General features: G+C 44.4%; 1 protein-coding gene and 1 long non-coding RNA gene across 2 annotated transcripts in view; both read right to left on the bottom strand.

The window, feature by feature from the left end:
- The window catches only part of Arhgef28 (Rho guanine nucleotide exchange factor 28), a 295,945-nt gene that overhangs the window by 223,672 nt on the left and 51,605 nt on the right, over positions 1-20,668 (bottom strand). The window contains exon 2 of the mRNA XM_032898997.1: positions 12,792-12,835. Coding sequence (XP_032754888.1) covers positions 12,792-12,835 — 44 coding nt within the window. The remainder of the gene's footprint in view (positions 1-12,791; positions 12,836-20,668) is intronic.
- Positions 1,805-6,020, bottom strand: LOC116897262. The gene is made up of 2 exons (XR_004387407.1): positions 5,718-6,020; positions 1,805-2,008 (listed from the first exon to the last, which is right to left on the bottom strand). It is a non-coding gene; the product is annotated as an uncharacterized LOC116897262 (long non-coding RNA).

The raw sequence follows: 20,668 nt of genomic DNA, 5'->3' as shown, positions 1-20,668 counted from the left end.
TTCAAACAACTTTAACAATTCAATATAAAGACATAGGGTGCTCTGGGTAGAAATCAACCTGCCTACAAGCCTGAAGTCAAGCACACAGCTTTGTATATTATCACACCTGTTCACTGCTGGGTTCTATCCCACAATGCTTTCCTGATGCACAGTGATCCTAAGCATAAGTCGCTCCTCTCAGACACCTTGATTATCTTATGAAGATTTCGTACAAGGAGGCCAAGAGCCATGAAGTCACAAGTCAAGGTAGAAAGAGACTACTTCTCGACATCAAACAAGGTTTTAAACTTCCCACCAAAAAGTCACTCAACTGGCATTAATCTTACCCATCCTTGGGTGAGTTTACTCCAATTTATGCAAAACATTTTCCGTCACTTACCACAGCATGTATCATCCTTCCCACACACTATCTTATAGTGAGTAGAAGTGGTAAAAGTTAATGGACTCTCCTTGATACACATTCCCTTAACTAACCTACAAATATTCAAGTATATTTAAAATCTATACAAGCTTTATTATATCATCTCTTCAAAATCTCTGCTGAATATGAATTCTTCAGGAATCACCTCCGTCTATCCCCTGCGGCCTTTATGTTATTTGTTCTCAGGAGAATACACGAAGTCGTGCTTCCCAATCCTAGAAATTTGTTTTCAGTCAGAACAGATGGATCCTAAATGATAAGTGACTGTGTTGGACACTCCGATGGACTCTGTGTCAAAGCCCCTGCCATCACCTCACCCTCGGCTCTGCATTTTCCACACCCAGGTCACCCACAGAGACTGGGTCCTCCATGGGCTGCTCCCACAATCCTGTCCCTTCCAATCCCACACTGACATGGGAGTCTGGTGTCTTGGAGGAGAAAACTTTCAATCTTTGACTGGTTTCTACATGCAGCTGGTCCTGAATCCCTCTCCCTCCCTGACTCCCACCCTGCCCCAAACATGTCATTCTTAATGCCCTCTGACTCCCCTATTCCTCTCTCCCATTCCTTTTCCTTCTTCTCCCTGTCCCTCTCCCCTTCCTCTCCTGTTCTCTCTCTTTCCTTCTCCCTCTCCCTCCACCCCTACCCTTACCTCTGGAAAAGAAACTGTGGCTGCCAATTCTGCACACACACACACACACACACACACACACACACACACACACACACCCATATCTCCACCAGCTACTGTCCTTATCCTCTACACTTAAAAAAGAACAAAGTTTGCAAAATTAAGTCAAGAATTCGAAGAATCCATGGAACATCACAGAATGTGGTATGGGAGGTGTCATTTACAGTTGTAGACAACCTGCTCCAAGGTCACTTCACCCTGTGACACCCAGAGGTGCAATGGCTTGTTTCAGCCTTTGATCCTTGCTCCCCTCCAGCCCTCTGGCGAGGTTAACACATGCTCCATCCCTTGGCCTCATCATCTCTTTGGAAACTTTTCCTAATGTTCACTGGTTAACTGCACTCAGAGCGCTAAAGCCAGCCCTATACAAGCTCTCCTGAGAAGGACTGCCTGAAGGAAGGTTGGTGTGTACCTGCCCAGCCCTGAGTCACAGGACCATGACTAACACTCTCAGTAATGGATTCCCTGATTGTGAAGTCTCAAGGGCAAGGCATCCCATTTTCCCTTTGTCTGTAAAGCTAGAGTCCCCAAGAGGCAGACACCAACCACAAGAATGAAACCTTGGGGCTCTGGTTCATAAGGTATCTTCCATACCCTGGAAGGAACCCTGAGCAATATATCTATAACTAGAAACAACTTCAATCAAGATTGACCTGCACAAGGCTGAAGTAGTCACAGAATGCCAGCCAAAGACATGTTCAGAGTGTTTAATGTGAATTACATTGCAGAGAAAAATAAATAAAAATTACTCTCTGAGGTAGTAAGGGTGGCGGGGACAGAGTGGGAGTCGACATTTCAACTGCAATTAGCAGTGTTTGCTTTCTCTCCATGCGCTTCCCCTGAGACACTCCTCTTCCTGCCAAGTGGCCCTGGAATGTCTGAGGGCATGTCAAGACCTAGACAAGAAGCAATTGAATTAGGAATTTTTAACCTATGGAATTTACCAGCTTTTATAATTTCTAAGTTCTCATTATAAACGCTCATTTTTTTTATCTAGTTTTGTATTTATAAGTTTGTTCTCCTTTTCTAAAAGACAGCCCTTCAAGAAACACAAACTTGGGCTTCATCATCTTTCCCCACCTGTAATTCACTACCCAGCACATAAGTCTATGCAGCCAATTAACGGAAGCACCAATGTCATGACTAGCCACCCAGCATCGCTGACAACTATCAGTTATGTGAGGTTCTAGGGAACCAGCTAATGAGAAGACATTGTGAGACACCATGCAATGCCCTAAACTGGCAAGATAGTGGCTCAAAGTTTTGCAGCGTTGTAGATCAAAATAGCCATGAATATTGGGAAACATCACTGAAGAATGCTAAGAGCTGCCATTGTATAAAGTGTTCATGTGGGCTAGAGGAAGGTTAATGCCTCTGCTCTTCCAGAGGACCTGGCATTTGCTTCCTTGCATCCACATTGAGCTGTTTACAACTGTCTGAAACTCCAGCCCCAGGGGATCTGACACCCTCTTCTGAACTCTGCAGGTACCCACATGTCACATACACACACACACACACACACACACACACACACACACACACACACGTGCATGCACATGCTCACACACATTTTGAAAAACCTTTTCTTCAAGTGCACATGACGTGGCTCATGAGGACTGCTCCTTGAGTCTGAGGATTCTGTAATAATCTGTTGGAGAAGGGGAGTTCCTCAAGATCTCCCACTTAACGGACATCCTCTCCTTTGAATTCTAGCCCCCAACAAGGTTCTGTCTACACCACAAAATTTATACCCACACAGTGCCCAGAAATTGAGTAATATCTCAAAACTCTGGGACATGTTTCTCCCAAGATGATTACAGGCCCCTCTTGACTGACTCTCCCAAGTCTCACTGTGAATACAAAAGTAAATAAATCAACACAATGACTGTCTGTTGTCCCAAGCAGTGGCGGTCACATACCTACTGGGGAAACCCAAGGAGAGAATGACAAAGCAGCACAATAAAGGAGTGCCCTAGAGCCAACACAATGGATGAGGATGTTATCGTAAGGTGAACTCAATTCCCAGAATCCACATGGAACTGAGAGGAAGAGACTCCAGCAAGATTTCCTCTGATCTCTACTCATATGCTGTGGCACAAGCACACACAAATAATATTAATTAATTAATTATTATTGAAAAATGTAAAGTGTACTCTGCCCCCAGGATGATCTTCAGTCACTACACGTGGGATGGGTTTAAATTGGAACCATGTGTTACTTAAGTGCTGAGCAATGACCCCGTAGTGGGAAATCTGTGTACAAAATCGTTTTAACTTCTGATGTTCTGGATGCTTTTACATTCAATGAGTGAGAAATTAAATGAACTGATTGATAGCAAGAGTAAACTCCTTCGAAATGTAAAGCCTACAGTATGTGTACGGGACTTCACTGAAGGTATGGCCCTTTAACTGAAGCCTGCATGGGATGAACTTAAGTTACACAAAAGCAGAGAGAGGAAGCAGGAGCCCAGAAAGGAAGCAGCCGCGCCAAGGTCCAGGGATAGAATGAAACCTGGCATTTGAGAGAAACAGAGGGCTGGAGAGATGGCTCAGCCGTTAAAGGCTAGGCTCACAACCAAAAATATAAGAGAGAAACAGAAAACAGAGTATGGCTAGGACTTCTAGTGTGTGGGCTTTCTGCCGTCCCAACTGGATGATCAAGAGCCACCTCGAACTATCCGCAGCTGCTGTGCCAACTGGACCCTCCCAGCAAGAGACACAGCCATCCCTCAAATGGCCTCCTAGAAAGTCAGAGGGCAGTTTGCTTCCCTTCCATCAACAAACCACAGTGCACGGTACCGTAGGAAATGGTGAAGTGGAACGGAGGGGGTTGGGTAAAGCCGAGGAAATAAAGAGAATGGAGGCTGAGTGAAGACAGCCTCCTGTAGGCAGAGAGGGGGCGTGTCTAATCAGAAGACAGCCTCCTGTAGGCAGGGAGGGGCGTGTCTAATCAGAAGACAGCCTCCTGTAGACAGGGAGGGGGCGTGTCTAATCAGTACAGGAGAGAATGTGGCAGCAACCGGACCCAGGGGAAGAATGGAAGACTGGTAAAATCAAAGCAAATGGGAAGTCTGCAGGGACTGAAGCAACAGTCCAAAAGTGGATTACGGTCATTGCTAAGGACAGAAAGGGGCAGCCCCAAGACCCGGGAGTGCCATGGCTGTGCCAACTGTGAAGATCTAGGAAGACTCAGAAAAAGATGGTTTTCACGTGACGCTTGGGAGACTGGTGCTTGGCAACAAAATTCCGGAAGCTGGAAAGGGGGCTACTTTACGGAGAAACTTGAAAAGTGATTTTTAAAAAAGAAGCAATCACCAACTGTGTTTTAAAGGAAGGCTGGATAGCCGAGGGATAATGGCAAACAGACTCCAGAAAAGAAGAGGCGGCCTGTGCAGAGGGTAGGGCAGGAAGGCCACATGTGGGTGTACTCAAGGAGGAGTCATAATAGAATGTTGAGCTGACTAGAAGGAGGAAAGAGAGGACTCTGGAGAAATCCATGCAGCCAGAGCAGGAAGCATAGCCCGCACACGGCTCTGGGATACTGGCGTAGGAGAAGCAGGAGGTCAGGGACCCCAAATGGAGCACTTTCGTCACAAATCAGATCACACAAACCCTCTGTGGAGCCTGCACCCACGCTTTCTGTATTACCCCATAACTCCAGCTAATCTTGACCTGGCCCCGCCCACCTCGAACCTATCTCCTGCCTTCTCCTTCACGGAGCACTGCCCACACTAATCTTTTGCTGCTCCTCTAACACCGGAAGTTCACGACCTCTCCCGGGACCTTTGTCTTCCGGTTCCCCTATAGCGAACCCAGAGGCTCACTCTATCTAGTAACACATGTATGTGCACAAGCACTTACACACACACAGAGGCATACACCATTCTCCATCACAGCACTCACTCTCTGCTGCTTTCATGGGTATCACTAGCTGGGATTCTCACTTTTGTCTCCTCGTTCCTAAGCAAACTAGAGGATGGCCAGATCCTGGGCCTCTTTCTTTTCTCGTTCTCTAATGTTACAGTACATGGAGCTGAATGAAGACTTAAAGGGGAGGGAGGGGAAATACACCTTAAAGGAGAATAATGTATGACCTTTCTAAGATGGGCTTCAATCAAAACAAAAGGCTCAAAGCCAGACTGTACCAAGTTATGAAGAGGAAGATGAGCTAAGACAACTTCTCTACACCATGCTCACCCTGGGGTGGGAGAGAGTAAGACTTCCAGAAGAACTGGCTTCCCAGAACATCTAAGTGAGACACTTCAGCCAGATCACATCTCGGTTTTTCTACTAAGGTTCTCGCCATTGTGACTTAAACGATCAGGCATGAAATGTCCCCTCAGATGGCAACTTACGTTTAAAATTCAAATTGCTACGCCGGGAAGATGGTCCGTCGGGGACCAGCCTGATGGTCTGAGTCCCAACTGGGAGAGCCACATGGTAGGAGGTAGCCGACCCATGTGTCCATACACAAATGTGCACACATGGACAAGTGTTTAAATGCAGTAAAAACTGAGTCAATTACTTCAAATTATTTAAAATGCCAAGGTGCACGTCACCCAGAATTGTGAGAGGGTCGCCGACATGGAAAAACGAGGTGACGTACACTTGGTACTTAAAGACCTGAAAGCTCACTGAAGTCAGAAACTCCTCTTCAGGCACTGCAGGGATGGGCAAAATGGCTGCTGGCCAGGCAAACTGAAATAGTCACCCATGGTCTCCTTTGCTGTGTGGCTACACTGTCATCACTTTGGAACTTGACTCTTCTGAAAGGAAGCAGGTGAAAAGGAAAACAGATCTAAGAAAAAGGAACTTAAAAGCAGCCCGAGAAGAAAGAGTGGGAAAATGTCAATCTAACTCAGCCTTAAGCCAGAGTTCCTTGAAGAAGGCCAACTTGAGCAAGCCCAGCTTAAACACCGGAGCGATGCCCAACGGCTGGCAACTGATAGGAAGACACTCAAGCCTGCCGTGTCTAAGTGAGGACTCAGACAGTATTCACACATTCGCTGAGAACTTGCACAAAGCAAGGGTGTGGCCCAGAGGTTGACTCCAAGAGGAGCCCCTTCTGGTTCCATTCTGTAAGCCAGAAACAGCCGCACGCATTTGAAAAGACACCATAGGCCCAACACTCTGACACCATGTTCTTCACCCTCAGGTATTCCCCAGAAGCCAGTGAGGACATAGAGGGGCGCCTAGAAGCGTCACTGTGCTCAGAAGCCGTGCGTACTTTGGAATTTGGGTAGAGATGAAGCTAACGGAGGAGTTCTATTGGGTTTGTAGGTCAAGCCTTTTACTAGAGTCTGTTGTAGAGCTCCATTAATCTGTCTAGGCAAGAGACACAGCACTATCCTTGAGGACAAAAAGAAGAGAAAAGTGAGACATGTTAAGGACCAGGAAATATAATCACTTTAATACTAGGAAGTTCGAGGAAGACAGCAGGGCAAGAATGGCCCAATCAGTACTCTTGAGTGCCTGAGAAAATGGAGTTCTGGTGACTGAGCAATCACTGGGACAGTCACTGTCATTTGTCATTGACTTAAGGTGGGAAAACCCCAAACTCACTGAATAATCTGCCACTAACTAAGCAGATCTATATTATGGAAAAATACATATACAAATATATATTTATATATAATATAATACACAATATTATATATTATATGTTATTTATTATAATATGTCCGTATATTATAAATATACTAATATAAATATATTTATATATTATAGAATATTTTATGTTATACATATTTTATATACAACACGTTCATATAATATTTTATATTTATTAAACTAAATTTAAATTATGCATTAAAATTATTAGTTAGAAATGTCATGTTTCTATATTATTTTGTATAGTATATTGTACATTATAATGTAATTGCATATATATTAGCACAGAGTTTGCAAATGCAGTCACAGTTTCAAGGCAGTAGGGTCGACATGGCGAAGCCAGTCACTCCATGTTGGAGCTTTTAACCTCGTCATCAGCAAACGGAGGATGACTGGTGACCTTTCAAAGATTCCCAGATGATGTGGCCAACAAGGCCAGTCAGGAGTCGGGGGTTATTAAGGGACAGGAGAGGCCAGCCATGGGGGATGCAGAACTACAGACAGAGAAAGGGCAGGCCTTAGGACAGGATTTCCTTCAGCAGGAACCAGGAGTTGGTGGGCCTCTGTGGGAGTCCGGAAGGAGATGTCTGCCTGGTGATGCCAGAACAAAGCCAGCGAGTCACTAACGGCCCCAATAGGAAGCTTCTTTCCAGAGCTAGGAAATGGCCCTGGGACTCACAGTCCAACCATACAGCCTGGGACCTGTCCTCAGACCTCTAACAGAGGGCTAACACCTAGAGAGTACACTCAGCCGGAGATCAACGTAAGCTAAAGATCCAGACTGTTGGAAAGATGGACGGAGGAAGATTTAGCTTAGCTACCTCAGGTGTGGGTAGGGTCTATAAACACTTCATTTAAGGCATTCAATGAGCCCAGAACACCCAGCATCCCTCAGCAGGATAGAGACTCCAAATAACACTATGATATAAACATAACATGCAACAGGAATAGAAGGTTAACTTAGATTGAACTGACGATGAGAGAGTGTCATGGGCCAGCCACCCAGCTGTACAGCATGTTGCCCTAGAGAGAAATGGTCCTACCCTCCCAAGCTGACTGCAAGCTCATCAGTCGTGCCACACGTCAGAAAGAGACCCAGCCGACAAGACTCCACAAGCAAAGACACAGGCGCACCTCTGCAGATGCTGCGAAGTTCTCTATGGATCGGCCAGAATTAGAGAAAAGACAGAAATGAAGTCTTTTGTTCTTATAAACTTAAGGTAAAAAAAATTTTAATGTGCCACTTTGAGAAATGAAAATAAGGCAATAAACCCCAATTTCATTATTATCACAATTTATCAAGGCTAAAATTCTAGACATTAGGTATATCTAGGAAATGTGAACTATGACCCCTCATTTGCAACTCAGTTCCATGCCTACATAATTACGCACTACAGCAATATAACAAGACTTATTTTCTCAGAATCTAGAAGTAAAGTGGTCTCTGATCACCATATGTATTTTTTTCATACGTGTGTGGAATGCATCTACATCATATCCAGTCTCCATTTCCCTCTCATTCCCCCCATTCTCCTCCTACTAGTCTCCTACTGTAACGACAGAACTACCAAACAGCCCTGAGAGCCACTCTAGACAGATAATAGAAGGTAAGGCAGCACACACAGCAGAGACACCCGCACACCATCTTCTCTGAGGCAGTGAAGCCTCACCTTTACTGCTCTCCTAGCTTGAAATACACGGCAAGAACCACTGGAGAGGGAAGGAGAACCAAAGCCCGGACCTCAGTCCAGACTGAGGACAAAGAGCCCAGCTTTGCAGACTTGCTGCTCCAGGGCCCTTCACTCTCACAGAAGCGGGAAGCTGGGGAAACAGGAAGCCGCTTCGAGACTGAAAAGTGGATCTACAGGGCCTGTATCCCAACAGTGCGCACATGAGACGCCTCCCCTGGCTGCCCATCTGACCATGCTTTTACTCCTCCAACCTGGCCATGGGCTGTTTCTCTTTTCTCAATAAGACTCTCAATGGAACACAGCGCTTTGCCGCTTTGCCGAATTCAAAGACTAGAGCAAGTCTGCAGCTAAGGTCATGAATATCCGGACATCCCTAAGACTGGGGCAAAATCACCTTCCTAAAGATGAGCAAACAGAAAGGCAGCATCCATTTCCTTCTGAAATAGATTCCTAGTGGAGTAAGGAAACATGGGGTATCCTTTCTTTGTACTTAAAGGAAAACACAAAAGATTACCTCAGTGGGTCTGTGGGCAGAAGGTGGCTAGCATAAAAAATGCTACAAAGAAACTAAAAATAATACAAGCTAGAACTGCTGGCAAGCAAGGGGGAAAAAAAGAGAAACTAGACACAACAAAAACATAATTAAGTGGGAAACCTGTTTCCAGAATTCAGCGCCTATCTACACACAAGACCACACAATCCAGCCCCTGGATACTCTTTTGTGAAGCAAAGAGGGAAAGAAGAGAAGACTTAACAGAAGAACATTTTTAGGAGGCTAAAACTGAAAGTCTTCTTCATGGATCCAAACAAAATAATGGGGAATTTAAAAGCATCTATTTATATCCATGGATAATCTGTATTTATAAAGACATTTCTCTACTGTTTTTAGAGTTATCCATAGTGATGCCAAAATAGAAACACAGGGATGGAGGGCACTTTAACTATAAGAATGTCACAGGAACTCACTCAAGTCAGCACCCAGCAAAGGAACCAAGAAATTACTTGTAAGGACCACCTGACCATGGTGCCCATTTCTGAGCTGTGACTAGAGGTCAGGGAATCATTTCTGCTGATGTTTTGCCTTCCGGAATTATTAAATTAGACAGATCATCTAACTTTCCCTGCGGCAAGTTGCATACATTAATTTTTTTAAAATGTCTGTTGCAATCGCTAAAATTTTAAAGTTTGTTTTTAAAATACTAATGCCTATTTCACAGGTTTTGTGTAGTGTGTGTGTGTGTGTGTGTGTGTGTGTGTGTAATTGTCATATAATTTTAAAAAACATCCTGATCTGTTATAAGTCTTCACAATTTGTGATGGGGGGAGGATATCTTAATTAAAACAACCAAGATTGTCAAAACTACATAAAAAGTATCAAAATTAAGAGATACGATTCCTCACAGTCAACTGGGCCAACATTACAACGCAGAAACCAATGCTAAGAGGACTCGTGATAAAATCCAACACAGACACAGACAGACCTCTGGAAGAACACACATCAAACTGTCAATGGGGCTGAGAACTCATGATAAGATTAAACACGGGGCTTCCGATTTGATTGGCTCACTCTAGTTTTAATTTATACAATGTATGTACAAAATACAACACTAGATAGATAGATAGATAGATAGATAGATAGATAGACAGACAGACAGACAGACCATCTACCAAAATGCTGTGAAGTAGGACAAAAGGACATAAAAGCATTCACCCCTTGATATCAGTAATGCCCTGGGTCCAAGACCCCCTGCAGATGCTCAAGGGCTTTATATAAAATGGTAAAGCATTTGAGCATCTGGGTATAGCCTCACACATCCTCCCAGATACATTCAATCATCTCTAGATCATGTGTGATACCCAATGTAACACGAATGCTGTGGAAATAGTGGCTGTGCTTTATTCTGCAGGGAATGATGGCAGGGAAAAGCTCTGTGTGTGCTCAAATCAGATAGTTTTTCCTTGAATCACCAGGGAGAGCTGTATTTACAGACATCGGGTGATAGGAGACCAGGGAAAAGCCACTCCCCCAAGAATACAGGAACAAACTGCAGCCCCTGTTCTGTGTCGGTGCCACATGCATTTTGCCCATTTGGTGGGACTTGGTTTAAGAGTGACTTCCACTGTAACATGTGCTACTGGCTTCTTACTGCCTGGGGATGACTGGCTTAGCCAGACTGGCTTACATCAGTCTGCAGTGATTTTGATTGACATAGAATATTAAGTAAGAAGGGTAGGACACGGCATAGATATGTAGTGTAGAGCTATGAAGAGTCAGCCATGTTAAATACACGTAATGCATTTCATCTGATCGAGGATACTATGTTTAATACACATTTTTAATTCCACTACAAGTGCCATATTTCCTTATAGAGAACTACAGTCATCAACTTCTTCTAAAATTAATATTTACACAGATTTTTTTATCATGAATCATGTCTTTGTCTTCACACAACAACTTTTTATGCCAGCTCATTGTGAAATCAATTATCTCGTACAACAATATGACAGCAATATGAACCACTGTGACCAAGAACACAGATATGCAGGGACAGAATCTGTCAGCTCAAGGTGAGCCAGGATATAGTTTCAGAAATAAAAGGAGGGGCTGGAGAGATGGCTCAGTGGTTAAGAACAATGGCTGCTCTTCCAGAGGTCCTGAGTTCAATTCCCAGCAACCACATGGTGGCTCGCAACCATCTGCAATGGGATCTGATGCCCTCTTCTGGTGTATCTGAAGACAGCTACAGTGTGTACTTATATAAAACACATAAAATCAATAAATCTTTTTATAAAAAAAGAAATAAAAGGAGGTCAGGGACACTTATGGAGGAGCTGGAGGAGAATGAAAGGCCCTTAAGGAGATGGGAACCCCACGGGAAGACCAACAGAGTCAACAAACCTAGACCCCTGGGAACTCTCAGAGTCTGAACCACCGAGCGAAGAGCATACACGGGCGGAAACGAGGCCCTGGCACATATGTAGCAGACATGCACCTCGCTCTTCCTGGCTGCCTTGTCTGGTCTCCGTGGGAGAGGATGCACCTAATCTGGCAGAGACTTGATGTGCTGAGGGGTTGGGGGGAGATACCCAAGGGGGCCCATCCTCTCAGAGGAGAAGGGGAGGGGAAGGGACTCTGTGAGGAACTGGGAGGGGGAACAACAGCAGCCTTTCAGATGTAAACAAACTAATTACTTAATTAATAATTAAAAAAAGAAAAACTTGTCCTTCAGTCAAGTGTATTAGCTCTTCTCCTACTCTGTCCTGCCCGGTATGTCTGCGTTCAGACAGCTACAGCAGGAGGACGACAAGTACGAGATTCTGTGTTTTTTATAACATAATTCGTTTTGAGGGTTTGTCTGTTTTTTGGGGGGGGAGAGGAGGCAGGGTGTAATCAGTGCAAGAGAGAGAGAGAAGCCAGTTGTGCAACAGCAATGAGGCTGGGGAATCTCTCACAGTTTAGTCTTGGAACCATTCTTTTTTAATCCTTAATTACGCCAGGGCCCAGGGGACGTTTTCATAATCTGGAGAGAAAACTGCAGACCCTAGAATGACTCAGTAGGCAGCTTTTTTATTATTTCAAAATCTTATTATTTTGTCTCTTTGGGGGGAATACAGTGGTGCAGGAATGGGTGAGCAATGAGAGGAAGGGGAGGGTGTCCTCACTGAGTAGTGATCTATAGGTAGTAGATAAACATATTCATCGGTTTATTAATTGGGGTTTCTGACTAAGTTTGCTCTGGCTCCTTAATATTCTGCTCTTACCCTGGTTTCACCCACACTCACATCTGTACCCTCTGCCCAGGTCCGTGTCCTAGGAAGGATGGGGAGAGGAAGCGCTGAGGCATTTTGTGAGGGAGGAGACAACTGGTTCAGACTGCGTGTAACTGCTCTCAGGAACAACCCAGAGGTACGCAGAAAACTGTGTCCCTGTGTGTGTGCCATCTCCACAGATACCTTACCCTTGTTCTCTAAATTCCTGTCTTATGAGAAAAGCTAACACCATCATCAGCAAGGCATACCTCAAAACGAAAAAAAAAAAAAAAAAAAAACCAAAGAAATACTTCCAAAAATCACACACAGAAAATCACTTTTTACTATTATCAGAAAATTACCACAAAATAAAATGTCCAAAAACGACTCAAGAAAGTCACCCAAGTGAGTTTGGAAATCACAAAGCTTTTAAGAAGTAATAATAAAATAATTAAAGCCTATATTTCAGAAAAGGGAGTCAGACCATTTTAGAGCACTTAGCAGTGCTCCAAGTGTTTTTAAAAGGCCGCCACTCCTTAGTAAGTAAAATGTTCTCCCCCACTGCACTCACTAGGTTTCAAGTTAGAGAAGGACCACTCGGACCTAAAGCCCAGTGCTCGGGGACTTACGTAAAGAGGCACTTCACTGCAGCTCAGCTCCATGGTTCCTGCATCTGTAATGGAAAGAACATGAACGTTAGGGTGGGGAGCCTGTCGCCAGCCCTCAGAGCCCTCCGTGGCCCACAATTCATTGTCAGCATTAGAGAGGCAGGGGCACAAAAGCTAAGAAAGCTGTGGAGATACAAAGAGCTAAGGGGGTAGTGGGGTGCTTGCCTAGCCTACTACACCAAGGTCTGCAGTCCATTCTCAACACCCCTTTTTAAAAGGACTATAGAAAAGGGACACCATCTTATATAAAATTATTCTCCCCAAGAAAACAGGGTGGGAGCCCTTCAAAAAATTAAACACATGATTCGGTAATTCAATCTCTAACATATACCCAAAAGGAAAATGGACTCTTGGACACCGCAGTCCTATATTCAAACAGACAAGTGGGGAAGCAAACAACACCCAATGTACCTGTCCATGACAACCAAAACACAGTCGGCACAGACAACCGAGTATGTATCCTTCCACACGCTACAACAAGGATGAGACAGGAAGACTTTGCGCTAAGTAGACTAAGGGAATCACAAAAGGAATTACTGTCATCCTTCCACTCACATGAGGCACCTAAAGAGTTAAATTCACAGAGGCAGAGAGCAGAACTGAGGAAACAAAGACCGGGTTTACCGCTCGGGAGATGCACAACTTTTATTTAGGGAGATAAAAGCACAGTCCTGAGGACAGACAAGGTAACAGTGCACAGTGCAAGTGCGCTTAACGCAGCTGGATCGCACGCTCGAAACGGTCCACATGATACATCTCATATTTTTTTTTAACCAAAGGCACAATAAATTACACACAGCATGACCCCGAGGCAAAATAAAAAGGAGCTAGAGATATTCAAATCATGTATGCACGATGACATATATAGGACATACACATTCACACCTCTATCCTTTTAGATCCGTTTCCATACATAGTGAAATACTATTGCTTCAGACACTCCAGAAAAGCCACAGAAGGCGGACATGAGCGTTAGGAAGACTGGCTATAACTCATCACTGACTGACAGGCTGCTACAAGATCAATGACTACCCTGCCCAGATAACACGGAGGGTAAAAGACACAGAGGTCGAAGATTCCAACCACATGATCACGGTGGACACGCAGCCCACCCGCACGCTAACCACATCTCTGGCAGCTGCATAAACATCCATCTGCCTGTTTGTGCATCTCTTTTTAAAAGTAGAACACAGAGGTAGCTATGGACAGACAGGTGGACAAGTGACGTGTGGCACGCACATACAAGGGAATTGCCATTCTACCTGGAAAGGGAAGGAACGCAAGCCCCAGCCTGCAGGAATCCCAGCAGCACAACCTCGGTGAAATGAGCCAGACAGAAAGAGCGATGCACTGTGGGTCCGGTAACATGGGGTAGCAAGCGTCAAAGGTGGTTTCCGAGAGCAGGGAAGGGAGACCGTTCTGTGTAATGGACTTTAATAGATGACGAGCTTCAGGTTTTGCACGATGAAAACTGTTCTATAGTGGATCGTGGTAATGGAGAATAATAATGTACTTAACACCCCCATGCTGTGCACACACACACACACACACACACACACACACACACACACACACACATGCATGCATGCACGCACAGCGGTTTCTATGCTTGATAGGGAATCATAATTAAGAATAAAAGCAGTCTCAAAATAGCACCTAGAAGCTGGTTTTCTGATTAAAAGTCAAAGTGCCACCACCATTCATTGACCATCTGCTGTGCATACCAGTGCCTCCAAGTGGGAGGTGGTCCAGCCCAGCTTCGGCCGAACACAACAGCTAAAAGTTGGACAAAGTACAGAAGTGGGGCACATGGAAATTCTGAGTGTGACAGACAAGGAGCCTCATCACTGTCCTCCCCCTCCCTGAAAGCTACAGGGCTCTCCATTGCCAACTCCCCACTCTGTTCACCGGCCCTGGGCTTTGGGTTACAGTCCCACTGTGCAGCTAGGTGGTACTTCGCAACTGGACAGTGACATTCAGAGTACGAATTCCCAGAGGACACACTTGGCAAGGAAGAGTATGGAGAGTTCTATTTTTATTTATTTTTTTATCTAAAACCCCCTAAATTAAGTGTCCTCATACTTTATTCACGTTCTAGCACAGAAACCTCTCTGTCACAGGTCATCTGAGTCGTCTTGAAAGATGGCTATAATAGTTGGAGGTGGGGGCAGGGCGAGCCAAGGACATGACAGTAGGGCGCTTCTCAACCCTTATTCTCAATACAGCAGACTCTCCTCCCGCCCCCCGTGCAGGCTCCAGCAAGCCCACTGGAGTGAGCTCCTGGATAATAATCTATTTCTAGCAGAACTAACCTCACAAGTTAAATCAGTGGCTTCCCATGAATGATAACGCTAACAAGAATATGACAGAATGGTCTTAATGTGAATTCCTAATAGAACTCTTTGTCAGTTCCTATTAGAAAATAAAAATAGTGAAATAATGTGCAACCCAAGAGCCCTGACAATTGGAGAACCTCTGACCTCTGACCTCTGACCTTCCACCTCCAACCTCTGACCTCTGACCTCCTTTTTTTTTTTTTTTTTTTTTTTTTTTTTTTTTTTTTTTTTTTGGGGGTTGGGGGTCGGGTTCTAAACAGAGTTTCTCTTTTTAGCTCTTTCTGTGCTGGAACTTGCTCTGTAGGCTAAGCTGGCTTCTAACTCAAGAGCTTTACCTAGCTCTGCCTTCCAATGGCTGGGTTCAAAGGCATGTGCCACCACTGCCTGGCCAAACTCTAAACTATCAAGAATTCAACTTTGAAAGCTGAATGCATGTGCTCTAACACCGACCCTGACTCTCATCCTGTCTGCTGTGCAACAGGACTGCAGAACTTCTCCATCCTGCCAGTCGGGCCCTATGTAATCCCATGCCAAAGTAAGGGTAAACCAAGATTTCTATTAAACATAAAAGAAATACATTACCATAGCAAGGCGGTGGTTTAAGTAGCAGACAAAATAAAAGAAAAAAAACTAAAACACATTTCTTCATGATGAAAACTATTTCAGACCTATATATCAAATAAATAAAAGGGGGTAAAAGTTTTACTGCATACTTAGATGAAAATATGGGTGCCCCCCCCACACACACACAAAGAACTATAAGCAACTAAATACTTATAGAATGCTGTGGGCAGGAGAAATAGGCTTTCCCAGGGAGAAGCATACCAACCGGTTATGTAATATCAAATATTCAGCCCTGAAAATATACATACAAGTAGCATAATACAAGCCAGGATTGGGGGCACACACCTTTAATCCCAGCAGTTTGGAGGCACAGGTAAGAGAATGTCTGTGAGTTCTAGGCCAGCCTGGTCTACATAGTGAGTTCTTGGCTAACCAGGACCAAAAAGAGAAACCCTGTCTCAAAAACCAAGCAAAACACAGGAACAGTATACATACTGAGCAGGTTGTATTAATGTATATTATACATTTAATGAGGCCATAAATCTGAGAGCAAGGAGGGGTGATGGGAGGGTTTAGGAGGGAGTAAGAGGAATGGGGAAATGATGCAATTTTATTATAATCTCAAAAAGTAAAAGAAATATTTTTTAAAGAAACTAGCTTTCCATAACTCACCTAATATTTGCTAGAGTTTTCCTTTTGTTGTTTGTTTCTAACTCAAGGTTCTGGGGATTGTATGAAAGCACTCTGGCACTGAACTATGCTCCCGGTCCTGGGTGTTTGGAGACAAGAGTCTTAGTTATAAGCTCTGGCTGGCCCTGAGTTAATACTCTTGACACTGCCTCCTAAGAGCTTTGATTCCAGGCATACAGCACAGTGTCTGACTGGAGTTTGTTAATAAAATGTTCCGAAAATAAGTGGCCCAAGGGGAATGCAAAGAGGTAGGTGTGGTTATGATCAAAATATATTGAACATGTATGTGAAATTGTCCAAGAACACTGGGGGGTGTCTCTGCAACCATTATGCCCAGCAGAGTGTCAGTTCGAGAGAAGGGATAAGAAGGTAGGTGGTTCTTCCTGTTCAGCAGGACTCAGTAGCTGGTGTTGGATCAACCTTCGAGTGTCTGAGCCCCAAATACTTTATCTTAGGCACTATTTAAGCACAGCCCAATTTGGCGAGAAATGCTTCCTGATGATAATTAATGCCGTGTTCTCGGTAAAGCTTAAGACATGGCTACGTCAAAACTCTTTGGGAAGTACATGTGACATCTTCCCTAAAGATGGGTTCTGTAGATGGACTAAGAAAAACAAGCTCCTGGTAAGGGTCTTGGGCAAGAAGGTCACCACCCCTGCTCTCAGCCTCCTGGTTGGAAAGCTGGTTGTACACCTCTTCTTTGAAGAGGCAACCCTGACTATCATTCCTGGTTCTCCTAGTACCTGTCTGTGAGCACGGGGACCGCTGTGCCTCTTACAGAATAAATTTTTAAATATGTTTAAAATACATATATATGAGGCTGGAGAGATGGCTCAGCAGTTAACAGCCCTGACTGCTCTTCCAGAGGTCCTGAGTTCAATTCCCCGCAACCACATGTTGGCTCACAACCATCTGTAATGGTATCCAATGCCCTCTTCTGGTGTGTCTGAAGTCAGTGACAGTGTATTCATGTACATGAAATAAATAAATTTTAAAAAATACATATATACCAAAAGAACCATAGGAGGTATGTTCTGAAGTGCAAATTACTTCCTTTAGGAAAAAACAGAAAAACTGTGGCTCTGGAAAAGCAGTTTGTTGTTTGTTGTTTTGGTTCTAGGGAGGTAGACACACATGCACATGTATGTGCACACGCTTAGAGAATGCTTAGAGAGGGACCTCGGGTACCCTCCTCTATCACTCTCAACCTTACTCCTTTACGACAAAGACCACACTTCTTAGAAGTTCGTCTCTTTGGCTAGACTGGCTGGCCAGAAAACTCCTGGATCTGTCTGTTGTCAACTTCCAGTGCTGGAACTAAAGGTACAGGTAACCGTGCCTAGCTTCTCATATGGGTGCTAAGGATTCATACCCAGGTCCTAATGCTTGCATAGCTACTGTCCTTACCAAAGGTGCCATCTTCGCAGCCCCTGAGAAAGTTTTCAAAGCACCACACCTAAGACGCATTGACCATGAAGGACTTGGAGCCAAGCAGAGGGTCTATAGAACTTCAGCCAGTCAGAAGGGTTTGTTTCAATGTGTATTTCAATGTATTTCAATGTGCTCAGATCTTTACAACCTCTGTAATGGGGCAGGAAGCAGTCGTAAACGCCTTTACCACACAAAGGGACACAGGCTCTATATTGTGGCAAGAAGAGTGCTTTTTGAAGTTATCAAACTTAAGTAGTACTACTAATTTTTCGCTATTAATACAAGAGTATTCTACGCTTTCTGGGACTTCTGAGGTGGGAAGTATCTGTTTTTGTTAGAGGCTTTGTTGGAGTGCGGGGGTCTTAAACGACCTGTCCTTTCCAGAAAGAAGTAGCACTTTAATTAGTGAGCAAAGGAAATGTGGTCCAAGGCTGCAGACAGAGTCTGTCATGGGGAGATGGTTTGAAAAAGGAGTGTCTGGGCCACCTCCTCCTGCGGGGTCTAGACCTGGATAGAGCTAGGAAAAATCATGTTATGCATGATGGCCCAGATCATAAAGATGAATGTGGCATGTCCTCTCTGATCAGAGGCTCCTAGCTCCAAATCTTCAAATGGGAGTACACAGCCTGCAGCAACTGCCAGAAACCAGGGGAGTAAAAAAGGGACATTTCCCAAGGTAGGGATATGGGGAATCGCAGGGCACAGGCTATCCATCCAATCAGGGAAATGGGAAAGCAGGGGATGGGGGACTCTAATTGGGGAATAGAGAAAGAGATAAATACAAACAATAAAATAACAACAACAACAACAATAATGTCTGAAAAGCCATAAGGAACCATACTATTAGCCATTTGCCTAAAGAATGCCTATTATACACATAACTTTGTGTATCTGTTTACATAGAAAGTTTAAATAAAACTTTCTCGCCTGGGCAGTCCTCCTTTCAAAAGTCAAAGACATTGAAGGGTCCACCTCTGCCTCCCACACCACCACAGCTATTCAGTACTAATTCTTTACGGTGCCGCTGTTGTTTAGCATTCGTTTATTTGATGCCACCCGACTCGCCTTTCTCTCCTCCCGCTCTGTGCAGTGGGAAGCCCCACAGCACACAGCACACACGCAAAGCCCTCCTTTGAGGTATCAGCCAGGGTGGTCTGAAAGACTCCCGAAACACACAGCCTGTTGCTGCTGCCCTTGGTTCCCTCAGAGGCGGAAGGTAAGTTCCTATTGCTAAAGATGCCACATGCTTCAGTCACAGGGCTCAGAGGCCCTTGAGCAGGAACTGCCCTGAATGCCTCCCCTCTGAGGACTAAAGTCAGAAGGCACCGTGTAAGCGCCAAAGGAAGAAGGAGGACCAACAGTTCTACCTAGCTATGCCACCTGTGTCACTAGCATGACGCAGTGAGCCTAGAGGTTACTGGGAAGTTAGGAATCTTGGAGGAGAGCCTACAACCACCACCTTACTAAACCAGCACAACCCCTAACTACAGTCTGAATATGTTTCCCGATATTCACAGATAAGCGTAGCACTCACCCCTCCTCATCAAAGAAAGTTCTCTTTGCAGCAGACAGGGACCACTACGGAAAGCCATAACCAATCGAAATGCAGAGCTGTAGGCCCCAGTCCCAATGAATACATCCACGAATCGACTCCTGCACCTGAGGCTCGGGAACATTGCAAAACGGGGGAAGAAGGGCTACAAAAGCCAGGGGACCAGGGAGTTTGCTGAGAGACTGCGTCTCCTAGAAATATCAGAAGTCACCCCCGTTGTGTCTTACCAACGTGACTACCTGAGCACGAGCTGAACAGGGACAACAGCAATAGACACCCAAAAGTGGATGGGGAAAGACTGACAGGCCTCAACCCTACACAAAGAACTATGGGAAAGTTGGAGATGCTGATAATGGGGAAGACAGTCTTCCCCAGGGAAGAGCACACCAACTGGTTATTTAAAACGGTCAGCCCTGAAAACATATACAAATAACATTATACAGACTGAGTATATTGTACTTAGGAATAATACTCTCTCTCTCTCTCTCTCTCTCTCTCTCTCTCTCTCTCTCTCTCTCTCTCTCTCTCTCTCTCTCTCTCTCTCTCTCTCTCTCTCTCTCACACACACACACACATACACACATGCACTCATACATGCACATGCATAACAACAATTAATAATGATAATTTTTTAAAAGATGCCATGAATTTGAAAGAGAGCAAAAGGCATATGGGAGGGTTTGTGGGGGAGGAAAGAAAAGGGGGAGATGACATAATTATGATCTCAAGAATCTGCATGTGTACAATGAGGTTCTGTGCCTGCATTCATGGTCACTCTCACATCTGTACCTTGTACATTTTTTAGAAGAATAGATTTTAATCTACACTTTAAAAATATCCCAAGAAGAGCATTTCCTAGCTTTTCTGTCAGTTTGTTTGATTTGTAGGACACCTCCTGATGAGTTTGCAGAAGGAGAGACAGTTATCAGGGAAGGTAGGCATAATTCTTTACCAACCCTTGCAGAATTGGTGGCTGGGATTGGAAGTTAAGCCTCCCAGTCTCAAGGACAGCTAGCAGAGAAAGTCTTTACCAAAAGCCCGTGTCACGGGGAAGTATCTTCTCTGATTAGCAGATACTTCAAACCCATTTCAAAGTAGATAGTGAAGAAAAACAAAGGCCCCAGAGCATCTGACATTTCACACTGCTGATTTTAGAAAATAAACATTAATGTGGAAGCTTTACTGTTGCCTTTAATCCTTATAACTTTTTCCAGTTTTGCATAGGCTGTAGAATATGCACCATTGTGTTATTGTGGTGTATAAAA

Source organism: Rattus rattus, chromosome 3 (genome assembly GCF_011064425.1).
Source record: "Rattus rattus isolate New Zealand chromosome 3, Rrattus_CSIRO_v1, whole genome shotgun sequence".
NCBI classification, from domain to species: Eukaryota; Metazoa; Chordata; class Mammalia; order Rodentia; family Muridae; genus Rattus; species Rattus rattus.
The sequence above is the reverse complement of the archived record's forward strand: the minus strand, read 5'-3'. Positions and strand labels throughout refer to the sequence as shown.